The 12,452-nt window shown below is 34.1% G+C and overlaps 1 protein-coding gene across 1 annotated transcript; it reads right to left on the reverse strand.

The window, feature by feature from the left end:
- Window positions 1-9,282: 9,282 nt before the first annotated feature.
- On the reverse strand, window positions 9,283-11,439 carry LOC120283283 (protein PMR5-like). Its single transcript, XM_039289927.1, has 5 exons — window positions 10,728-11,439; window positions 10,476-10,647; window positions 10,206-10,384; window positions 9,948-10,106; window positions 9,283-9,722 (listed from the first exon to the last, which is right to left on the reverse strand). Exons 1-5 carry the CDS (start codon window positions 11,030-11,032, stop codon window positions 9,401-9,403), a joined length of 1,137 nt encoding a protein of 378 aa, XP_039145861.1. The 5' UTR covers window positions 11,033-11,439; the 3' UTR covers window positions 9,283-9,400.
- Between the last annotated feature and the right edge of the window lie 1,013 nt (window positions 11,440-12,452).

The raw sequence follows: 12,452 nt of genomic DNA on the forward strand, positions 1-12,452 counted from the left end.
GAGAATGCTTTTTTGAATTTTTATTCTCGATTGTGGACTGGTTCAACTTCTGATTCCTTTGCTGATATTATGAGTGCTATCCCTAATGATCTCCCTCAGCTCTCGGGTATGGATTGTGATTTCCTCATTCGTGGGGTTACCCGTGAGGAAGTTAGATTGTCTGTTTTTGAGCTTCCTTTGGGTAAATGTCCTGGTCCGGATGGCTTTAATGCTGAGTTTTATCATTTTTTCTGGGCTGATATTGAAGATAGTTTGTTTGAGGCTGTTAATTTTTTCTTCACTAATTCTATTATGCCTAATTCTTGGGGGAAATCCTATATAGCCCTGATTCCCAAGAAAGACAGTCCAATGTTTGTTACTGATTACAGACCAATCTCTCTGTGCAATGTGTGTTTTAAGATTATTTCTAAAATCTTGGCCAATCGTTTGAAGATTGTTCTCCCTAATCTTATTGGTAGAGAACAAGCGGGCTTTGTTTCGGGTCGTTGTCCCTTCGATAATATTATTGAGTTGCAAGAAGTTGCTCATACGATTGAAACTGATTGTAGAAACCCCCCTAGGATGTTAATCAAAATAGATATCGAGAAGGCTTATGATACAATCCATTGGAGTGCAATTCTTGCTACTCTTTCCAAAATGAATTTCCCTCCTATTTGGATCTCTTGGATAGAAGCTTGTATTTCCTCCACCTCCTTTTCCTTTTCTTATCAATGGGCGACCTACCCCTTGGATTAGATCTTCCGGGGTATCGAGCAGTGATGATCCCTATCTCTTCTTATCTTTTCATTCTTGTTTCTCAAAATCTCACCACTATCCTGAATTTTGCTTTAGTTAATGACTTTGTCCCGTGTTTTTGATATGCGGCTTCGATAATTTCAATCATCTTATGTTTCTTTCGATGATTTAGTCATTATTACCCAAATGTCACGAAAGGCAGCTAGAGCTATCAAGATTTGTCTGGACTTTTTATGGCAAAATTTCTGGACAGGTCCCTAATGGTTCTAAATCTGCTATCTATTATCCAACCTGGGCTAATAAGCGGGTGGCTAGTCGTATTTGTTCTATCCTTAGCTTCTCGGCTGCTACATTTCCATTTAGATATCTTGGTATTCTTATCTCCCCCAAGCGCTTGGCTAAATCCACATTTGCTGTTCTTATTGATAACATAAAAAATCGTTGCTCTCGGTGGGTTCACTCTAAATTGTCACCTGCAGCCAAGACTGTGCTCATCAATACCTCACTCATCCCTTCCTATCTACTATTTGTCCGTCTCATCCGATATATGACTCTATCCTATTGGAGATCCATAGGATTGTTAGGAGGTTCTTTTTGGAGTAAGAATAGCAATGGAAAGGGGCATCCATGTTGTTGCTTGGAATGATCTTACTATTTCTAAGACTGAGGGGGGTCTTGCAATCAGAAATCTTACTCTTGCTAAGCATTCCTTGATGGCTAAAAATGTTTTTAAGTATCTTAATTGTGACAATTGTCTTTGGGTTGATATTCTGCTCCTTAAGTATGGTATGCTTAACTTATGGAGGGACTCCATCCCTTCTGGTTGCTCCTGGTTCTTTAGGGGTCTTTGCTATACAGCCATCAAAGTTAATCCTAGCTTAAGAATTAACTCTGTTAATCCTGATCAGACCTCTCTTTACAATCATCCCTGGTGCTCTGAGCTTCCTCTCTCACTGTGTCCTACCTATTTCAATGTTAATTTAAATTTGGAATCTCTTGGAGTCTCTGATTTTTGTAGTAATGGGTCCTGGGATTTAGACAAACTTGGGCTGTTATTTGGTGGTTGGTTGGACTGCTTTATTTCTAAGCTGGGTGTCATTGATTCTAATGGCAATAATCATTGGGTTTGGTCCTCTAAATCAGTGAATCAAAGCACCTCAGCTATTGTATATCAGTCTCTTAATAGCTCTTCTTGTTGGATTGATGGTTGGCCTGGTTGGAAGATGATCTGGGATTTACATGTGGCTCCTCGGGTCCAATATTTCTTGTGGCTAGCTTTCAAGGGAAGGGTTAGTACTTATGATTATCTTTATTCCATTAATCTGAGTCCCAGGAATCTTTGTGCCATGTGTAATTTAATGCATGAATCAATTGAGCATCTCTTATACTCATGCAATTTGGCTCAAGCTGTTTGGGGTCATGTTTGCTCTAAGCTTAATATTCCAAATCCCTTTTCTGGGGGTTTTTGTTCTGGCGAATGGCTCATCTGTGATTTACTTTCTCCATTTGCTAAGGCAGTCATTGCTTCTGCAGCTTGGTTTTTGTGGAAGAATAGATGTGACAAAATTTTCAGGAGCTGTTCTGTATCTAGCTTGGTCATTGTCTCCCGGGCTTTCTCCCATGCAAGGGACTTCTCCTTTGCTCATGCTGATAAATTTGGATCCCGGTTGATTCTTAACAATTTTTCTTTCAGGGATGGACTCTTCCTTTTCGTGGTCAGTCAATGGATTGAGGCATCAGAGGTAGGGAATGTTGGTTTTTTGTGTCTCTTCTAATCTCTCTGTGGTATTGGCAGGGGCTGGTCCAGTGCATGCAAGGAGTGCTGAGGAAGCGGATCTACAGGCGATCATCACTGCTCTTCAGGTTTCTGTGGATGCTGGTTTATCTCTCACGCATTGCTTCATCACAAGCCCAGGTTCCAACAGGATTATTTTGCAGCGCTCAACACCTGACTACAGGCTTCAGACTTGGATTAATAGCATCAACTCCATACTTCAAGGGGCTAACTGTCCTTCCATACATCTCATTCCCAAGTCTTGGGCTTCACCAGCTTACAAGCTTGCATCCTTGGCCTCCAATTTGCATTTGCTCACTTTATTTTTCCAGGGTCGCGAGTTGCCGCGTTGGGTAATGAAGACTTTTTGCAGTGAAGGCTTTATTTTCTAAGTTTTTGTTGTTTTAGTTGATTGCTTGTTTTATCTTTTGAGTTTTGTTTTATTTTGATTTGGTTGTAATGAACTCTTTGTATTTTTTCCCCCTATTAATAAAATAAGCTCTCCGAGCTCTTCTCTAAAACAATTTTTCCATAATTGCGATCCACTTTCTCTTTGTATCCTCTTTGGGTAATAGTGAGACTAGAGCCTATGGAGCAGGATTTTACATAACTAATGTTTGTTCTCAGCTTATTTGTGCAGGTTGTTGTAATAATTTGGCAGACTCAATCGTTGAAGCTGATGCTATGGCGCTGCAGGTTGCTCTGGGTAGTCTCATGCAATGGATCTTTTGCCTAGCACCATCTTTCTTGCCAGCACTGATTTGTATCATTTAATCAAGTCTGACGAGTCTCTCTTTGATTGGCGCCTTCGTCCATTGATCACCAGCGTGTCTGATTACATTTCAAGCATGGGTCACCCACTGATTTGCATCATTCCTAAAGCCTGGTTGGCAATTGCTAATAGTCTTGCCCTGCATGGACTTAACTCTCATGCTCTTACTCTCTTTCATCAGGGCAAGGATCTTCCTCGTTGGCTTATGAAGCAGTTTCTTCAGTCTGGAGTTAGCTTGTAGTCTTTTGTTTTTCTATTTTATCTTTGTTTGTTTTGTTGTCTTTTGTGTTTTTTGTTTTCCTTTTCTCTTTTCTCTTTTGCCTTATGGCTTGCTCTGTAACTTAAACGCTTTGTATTTCTTTTTATTTAATAAAATAGCTCCACGAGCTCCTTTTCCTATAAAAACACTCGCAAAAATTACTGAGATTCAAAAACTACGTATAAATTACATGATTATCATTCCCATCAAATCAATCTCGATCCTTTTACATATATATATATATATATATATATATATTATAATGTTCTTAATCCTTTTGGCTTTTATTAACCTCACTCTTTAGTGAGGTCTTAGCCTGTTTTAGTTGATTTATTTATTTATTTATTTTTCCCGTGTTTGTTGTGTGTTTTTTTTTCTCAATAAAGCTGTGATCTATTCATGTTTATTAAAAAAAAGGAAATTATTGAATGAAAATAGAGAAAAGAGAGACCTTGGGAAAAGAATAAAATGAATGATACCAGAGTTATGCTTATCTTGGCAATGAACCTTCACTTTGTTGTGCTTGCTTTCTTTCATGCATTAAATGAAGAGAAAATTGTTTTTTAATTGCTGAAAATACAAAACACAAAACCAAGTGCCCGTGTAGTTGTTTTTTAAAATAAAAAGTTAGAAAATGATTTGTATAATTGATTTCAAAATTAAAATAGTTGATATAGTTGATGAAAAATTACATGGGATAGGTTGCATGAATCATTCATGAATTTTTCAATAGCTTCATAAAATTTCTATAAGTGCATTACAATCAAGCTTGAGCATTCGTATGCTCTTAGTATCTTTGAATTTTAATTTAAGTAGTTTATCAGTTTTTTTTAAAAAATATTGTGCTTGATATATCAATAAATATGCTCTTAGTATCTTTAAATTTTAATTTAAGTGATTCATCAGTTTTTTAAGAAAATATTGTGCTTGATATATCAATAAATAAAAGAAACCATTTAGCTGAGTTTATTTATATTTTTAAAAAAATGTATCTTTTTATATAGAAGATTGAAAAATTAAGCAATGTATTTCATGTTCATCATGAACACTTAATTTATCATCAAATAAACACTAATAAATAAAATACAAAAAACTAATCAATAAAAAAAAAAAAGAACTCTTCTCCTCTTATTAATTATTACCAAACAGTGTGTGTGTATGTATATATGCAATCAATAACTTTGCATATTGTTGAACTTTGGAAGCTAGCTACATATTAATTAAGAGGCAAAGGTAATCAACAATCTAGATAATTCATATAAATAAAAAAACAATCATAATATGCTTGTTTGTCGAAATAATGTTTGATTTACCAATTGTTATTTGTCATATTGGTATTGGGTCTTTTGCTTAAAGTTTTCATTTTGGAGTGTTTCCGAGATCGAAATCTACGCAAGGTGATGGTAAGATGTTGAATTTGTAAGTGTACTCCACATCAGTACCCTCCCTGACTTAAATCTTAAATGGAGTGCTTATCGTCTAGTGTCAAAAATAAATAAATAAATAAATTATGTTTGATTTTGATTTGCTCCATGACTTTCCCTTTAATTAAAAAAAATGATAAGGAAAACCAAACAAATTAAAGGAGTTAAATATTTTAAATTTAGACATTTTATTGATGGTGCTCCTGGATTATTGTTTCTTTGTTTGAAGTAGTATGCATCTATAAAAATACACACACACACATATATATATATATATATATATATATATATATTTATCCATGGACCTCTAATTCATAAAATAAAAAATCAGCATAAAATCTAATTTTATTTTACTATGTATATTTTGATTTTATATAATGATCAGATTGTAATCTCCAATGAAATTATATGCTTTAAATTAAATGTTCATTAAATCAATTAAACTTGCTCTGATATCACTTATTGAAATTGCACAATGACTTATCCTTCGATAAACTAAAAAAGACAAATGATAAGGAAAACTAATCAAATTAAAGGAGTTAAATATTCTAAACTTATACATCTTATTGATGGTACTACTGGATTATTGTTTCTTTGCTTGAAGCAACCTACATCTATAAAAATACATACATATATATATATATATATATATATATATATATATATATATATATATATATATATATATATATATATCCATGGACTCCTAATTCATAAAATAAAAAATCATGCATAAAATATAATTTAATTTATCATGTATATTTTGATTTTATATAATAATCAAATTGTAATCACCAATGAAATTATATGATTTAAACCGTAGTGTTTATTAAATCAATAAACCTCGCTTTGATACCACTTTTAGTAAATATCGTAAAATTAAATAACAACATCTTCCTCTTTGTTTTTCTACAGTGCTCACATGGATGAGAATGAGAAAGAGCGGAAGAGAGAGAGCAGAAAGAGTTGGAAGCGGATATCTCCAACTTCAAAGTGCCAGCCATGGACTGGGGGGAGAGCGAGTGAATGAGGGCTTATGCATGAAATATATAGGGGTTTTTTCTTTCTTCAAATTTTAACATTGTAAAAAAAAAATCCATATGATTACTTGTAAATCTTCATAATACCAAATTGCCCCCAATTTTTTAAATTTCCAAAGTTTAGAAAATCAAATCAATGAGGGTTTATGCATGAAATGTAAAGGGATTTTTTCCCCAAATTTTTAAACATTGTCAAAAAAATCAATATGATTATTTGTAAATCTTTATAATACCCAAATTACCCCCATTTTTTTAAATTCCCAAACTTTAGAAAATCAAATCAATGAGGGTTTATGCATGAAATGTAAAGGGATTTTTTTTTCTTCAAAGTTTTAAACATTGTAAAAAAAATCCATATGATTATTTGTAAATCTTTATAATACCCAAATTACCCCTATTTTTTAAAACATTAAGGTTGCTAATTAATACAACAACTCTTCAAAGACAGGATCGGCATTTTGTCCCCACTTCCCATGGTACAACTCCAAGAGGTTCTCTGCCGGAGTCACCCCTGCCAAAGAAATCAAACGACATTAGATACCGAGACTTTGAACACGGAGAATTGATGCTTATGCTTTTCTCTGATAAGATTTTGTGTTCCATTCATGCTGAAATATTCTAATTGAACAACCATTGGTAACTTGGAGCTCGTTACTCTTAACTGTATTACTGAAACTCAAATTACTTTGGAAACTCCCCAATTCTTAAGCACAGGAGGTCTTTCACATTCTCCACTTGGTTTCTAATGTTTTATTTTTTACTTGAGGACAAGCTTAAGTATGAGGGAATTTGATGAGTATACAATGTTCATGTATTTCATATCATTTTGTACATTTATTTGGCTTGTATTAGAATCATATTATAAAATCCGGTGCTAAACTTAGTGTATCTTGCATTCTCAGGCTTTGGACAACATTTAAAGGTGAGAGAGAACCAAAAGAAGTATTCTAGACCTCAAACGAAGAAGCTGGATCTCTCTTGGCATTATTTGAAAAAAAAAAAGGCAAACTGGACAACTTACGGCCTGGCTTATAACCGTAAGCACTTTCCAGAGAATATTACGAGCATATTAATGCCCGTAAATAGGAGTTCAGAGCCAAATCAGAGGACCTTAAAGGTAAAGTTTATGCCCGTAAGGACCATCCAGAAGAGTTTAAGACCGGAGCTTATTCTCATAAGGCAGTTGCAAGGGTAATACAGTGAAGCTTACGGTCCAACGCTTATAGCTATAAGCTGGACCGTAACACAAACATAAGACTTTACGGACGGGACTTACAACCATAATTATTCCCGTAAAGCTCATGACTTATCTTCTTCAGCTCCTTACGGCCACATCCTTACGCTCGTAAGCAGCCTGTAAGCATCCGAGTATAAATAGATCTGATGAGAATTTTTAAGGCATTCTTTGGATTTCTTTTGTTTTATTCTTGGAGGCGAGTTAGGGAAGAAAGAAGACGAATCTCCAAGGGCTCAAGGGGTGATTCTAAAGAAGATTTGGATCCACATTCAAGGGGATAAGAGATCGTAGCCATCAAAGCCCACTTTGGTGGTGTGTGTGGAAGCTTTACTAGGATTTTTTCGACAATCCTCCTATGGCACGATTGAGAAGGGGTTTTCATGTTTTATATGTTTCCTTCTGTGTCTTGTATCTTGGATGTTTGCCCTCTATTAATGGAGGGTTAATTTGTTAGATGTTTGGGCATAATTAAACTCTAAGGTTTAGTTTTTGACATTGGTTGTTGGAACTTCATGATTGAATTGTTTTCCTTATTGCAATCTATTCTATTTGAATCTAATCACGTGTTTTATGCTTGATTGTTAACGAGGCGAAAGCACTAACCATCATACTTTGTGATGAGTAGAAATACTTATCTAGCATAAATATGCCATGATTAGAGGGAATTGTGAGTAAGCTTGAGTATATGGTATTTTGGAGACTCCGTCTCTCTCAATTCTCTTGAGTAAGTTAATGATTATCTTCGTGCTTTTTGCAATCATGTGGAGTATATTTTAGGAATAATCACATCTCTACTCTGTATTCGGATTATGGTTAATCTCCTTTTACAATGGAGATTATCTATTGGAGAGATCATCATTAGCTCACGGTGAGGTTTCATAGAATGTTAATGTGATTATGTGGATGTCTGTATCAGTTCTGCACCTATTCGAGTTACTCTTCACCCTCTACCGAGGGGTTTTGTATAATTCTGGAAATTTTCTCAGTTCAAATAAAGATTGCATACCTAGACAACCTTTGTCATGTAATTTATAACCCTAGAGGGATATTATTTCCTAGACATTGTTTTTTTTTTCCTTGATTTCTCTCCAGTTTTATTTCTTTATTTCTTGCTTTTATTCTCTTTTGATTACACACATCACTTTATTAGTTAGGCTAATTTTCGAAATTAGGGCTATTATTAGTATTCTCTTAATTTCTTCCCTATAGACTGACATTTTGCTTTGCAGACACTATTATTACGCGATCGGCACGCACGCTTGCGTCCCCATCACAACACCATATGAATGTGGTGAGTAATTTCCTAAATCAAATATAACAATGACTGGTCTTCCAATCAATGCTGATTGCTTGCATTGCACATTGTTTGTTTAATTAGTGATTTTTGCTTTCAAGTGTTTTTGAGCTGGTTCTGACTTTTTTTGGAATTGATTGTACATTATGAAAATTGCCTCTTCACCAGATTCCATTCTTTTTTTTTTATCAGATTCAAACTGCAGATACTCAGACAGGACTTGTTATCATACTTGTTGTCATACTTCTTTTCTTAAATAAGTATCATTAATTAAAAAAGAAATTTAATCATAATCTATTATTCATTTAAATATTATTAATTACAATAAAATTTGTTGAGAAAGGTTTCTTTCAGAAGTGATTGTAAGCTTCTAACTTTAATCATGTCATCCAAAAAATTTTATCAATAACTAGTTTATAAGTATTGGTTAAGCCTCAGTGGATGTTGTTTTTAATCAAATTAAATACAAAGTGTCAAGCAACAAACTGAAAGGGCTACATACATGCGGCATGAATCTGCATACATTTATACATACACATATATAAGGGGACAAAAATAGCTGCATACAAGCGGCATGACGACACAAATTGAAAGAAAACATTTCTTTGTTTTTTTCTAAAATAAAAAATATATCTAGACATTGAAAGGAAAAAATAAAAATAAAAGTGAGGAAATCTACTTGTGTTCAACTGTATAAACTAACAAGTTCAAATAAAGAACGTGTCCTAATGTATCAAACAACAGTGATTGATTAAAGCTGAGTTACTTAATATACTTGAATTATCTTTGAATTGGATGAAACAATTGATGAAGAGAGAGTACAACAAAGTCAATAAGTGACTAAAAAAATAAAAATACAGAAAGGCTAAAACAATAATGTAGTATAAAACAATTGATTCCAAGTGTCTGGCAAGCCTGGAAGGCACCAATGGCTGCAATCTGCAGACTGGTCAGGATTTGCTCTTTGATCAGGACTTAAATCGCCGTTGTATATCGAAGGATGCCCATCTTTTCGAAGCTCGGAGAGGCTGGTTATGTCAAGAATGTGAGCTGGATATCTCATTGCCTTTACTACACCTTCAAGAACCCGTGTTTGGACAGGGTAGACACCGGAGTAGTTAAAACCGTTCACCGGTGCCGTCTCACCATAACAGTTCTTCGAAACAGGATCATTCCATTCTGTAGGACTAAACATAATCGGATAAAAATAAAAATTAGATTCTTTTATCCTATGAAACCAAATCAAATTCTGGTCCATTGAGAGAGGACCACAAACACAAACAGTGTGTTTCCATTCAGAATGCAGGAAAATTCAACTACTTGTCCAATTCTGCTGGTTTTTTTTTTATTTAATTAAATGGAATAGTGATAGCCAATGGTTTTTGAATAAAGGAATGAAGATGATAACATACTTGTAATGAGTTGGGGAGATGGATTGGAAGAAGACTCTGGTTCTAGTCCTATCAATGTTGAGGTCCACCCAATTAGCCCATGTGCTCATCCCTCTTTGAAAGGCAACAAGCCTATCCATGTCCAAATAATAAACTCCATCATCTCCCATGTAGTCCCATCTGCTAACAATCTTTAACAATTACTCACAACCTCCACTCTTAAGAAGAAGAAGAATTAAGAATTAAGAAGAAGAGATTAATTGAGAAATATAGAAGTACCCTTGAAGAGAACCTTTGTGTGTCCACCAATGCCCGGAGTTGAACAAGAGAACATCGGCGTCTTTCCAAGCTTCACCATTAACCGATATCTCATCAAGCTGGAGAATTCTCCTACCTTGAAACATCACTATGTCAACAAGATATGGAGCTCTGTAAAAAGATATAGACACTTCATATTCCTGTTTCCATTGATCAACAAAACAAATAACATTGAGTTTCAATTTGATATATATATATATATATATATAAATAGTGATTGAGAGAACATGCCACAAAGTTGAAAATGGAGAGAGGATCTCCTTTGATGAACTGAGTTGGAGAAGCCTCTGCTTGTGCATGGAGCATGCAAATCAAGGACTCCCATTGATTACGTCCAAGAGAGTCACCAACAAACATCACAGTCTTTCCTCTCATTCTTGTTAAGAAATCAATCCCATCAAACCTGAAAAATTATAGGACTCAAAACACTGTATAAATATTTGATTGAAAGGATGAGAAAATGAAAATAGAAAATAGAGTGACCTTGGGAGCTCACAGGTGGCGGGTTTCCAACGGTAATGGAGGTAGTTGGAGTCAGGCCTTCCAAAGAGTTGACAGTTGAACTGAGGATCAATGACAGGGCAAGAAGAGAAGTAATACAAAGGATATGACTCATCTTGAACCCAACTACCAGTGAAGATGTCACAAGATGTTTCAGCAGTGAGTAACGATTGTCGACGATGTTTTTGGACAGCGAAGACAACAGCGGAGAAGCAGAATTGTGCTTGGATAAAGAAGAAGAAGAAGAAGCATAGAAGAAGGATTGAAAGGGGAAGAAGAGAATTCATTTTGGAAGAAGATGAAGGGAATGTGGTTCTTTGCTTTGTATGGAACAGTGAAGAGTGTTCAAGTTTGAAGTCTTATTTATTATTATTATTGGGTGAGGGATCTTCATGTGAGTTTGTGAAACTTTGAGGATTCAATGCATGCATTTTCATTCATTGTTGTATATGTCTTTATTTTCTATAATGTTGGTTTAACTTTATTCTATGAAAAAGAAGGAGCACTGAAGGTCTAAAGGAAATTAGAAGTTCTTCTTTGTGGTGGTAGGGAAAAGAATAAAATGGATGATAAGAAAGAGGGTTATACTTATCTTGGCAATGAATGAACCTTCACTTTTGCTTGCTTGCTGGCTTTCTTTCTTGCATTATGAATGGTTTGGTGGATGTGGGGAATAAGGATCAAAGGCAAGAAAATTCAGATAGTTCTCTTCCCTAAGGCATTTTGTTTTCAGTTTTAGCAATCTACCTCTAGTGAATCTTTCTTTGTTTGTATTTTGATCTGTCTTTTTCTTTTCCTTTCTGTGCTCTTGTTGTAATTTCCTCTTGTTCTTCACTGAAGTAAATAGTGATATATCAATGAATGGTGGTTATTTATCCATTTTTTTATAAAAAAAAATCAGATAGTTTTACCACTGTAATTTGTACCAGTAATTTATTATCTCAAAAAACTGGCATTTTTTTTTTGTTTAATTGGTCATTTGTTGACATATTTGGTAGGAAAGGATGCATTGAATAAAATCAATGAGATTCGTAAATAGGAATTAAAGATTTTATTTATTTAAAAAAATTGGACAAAAATGGACTAAAATATGAAAAAAATAACTTGAATAAAAGAAAACAAAAGAAAATGATGGAAAGTATATAACAAAGAACCAAGCACTTGTGTTGTTTTTCTCTAAGAAAAGTGTAAAAATGATTTGTGTAAGTGAAAATATTTCAAAATTAATATAGTTGATATAGTTGATGAAAAATAACAATAAGAAGATAATCCAAATTGCATGGGATAGGTTGCATGAATCATTCAATGTTAATACAATTGACAAAAGAGAAATAAAAAATATGCATAGATATGGAGCAAGCTCGACAAGCTTGTATACCCTCATTTTGAGTGAATTTTGGGGTTCGATTTTGAGTTCTTTCAAAATAAACAACCTACTCAAGGATGCAATACTAATAGGCGAAATAAGCACATTTTAATTGTTATGTTACCGGTGTTTCTTTTGAATTATTACTTAAATACTATATATATATATATATATATATGCAATCAATAACATTGCATATTGTTGAATTTGGAAGCTACATATTAATTAAAAGGCAAGAGAAACCAACAAAGTATTTAATCAGAGGTAAAGAACAGAGATTGACTGATCATTTGTGTGATCATCTGATTTATTGATGTTGATCATGATCATGACTAGGGAAG

The sequence above is a fragment of the Dioscorea cayenensis genome, chromosome 3 (assembly GCF_009730915.1).
Source record: "Dioscorea cayenensis subsp. rotundata cultivar TDr96_F1 chromosome 3, TDr96_F1_v2_PseudoChromosome.rev07_lg8_w22 25.fasta, whole genome shotgun sequence".
Classification (NCBI taxonomy): Eukaryota; Viridiplantae; Streptophyta; class Magnoliopsida; order Dioscoreales; family Dioscoreaceae; genus Dioscorea; species Dioscorea cayenensis.

What these genes read in the sequence shown, in the direction of transcription:
- LOC120283283 (XM_039289927.1), bottom strand. Translation starts at nt 11,032, where the DNA reads ATGAATTCTCTTCTTCCCCTTTCAATCCTTCTTCTATGCTTCTTCTTC. An exon ending in GCCACCTGTGAGCTCCCAAG is followed by an intron (nt 10,648 to 10,727) that starts GTCACTCTATTT and finishes ATAATTTTTCAG; the next exon opens with GTTTGATGGGATTGATTTCT. An exon ending in CACAAAGGTTCTCTTCAAGG is followed by an intron (nt 10,107 to 10,205) that starts GTACTTCTATAT and finishes GATTGTTAGCAG; the next exon opens with ATGGGACTACATGGGAGATG.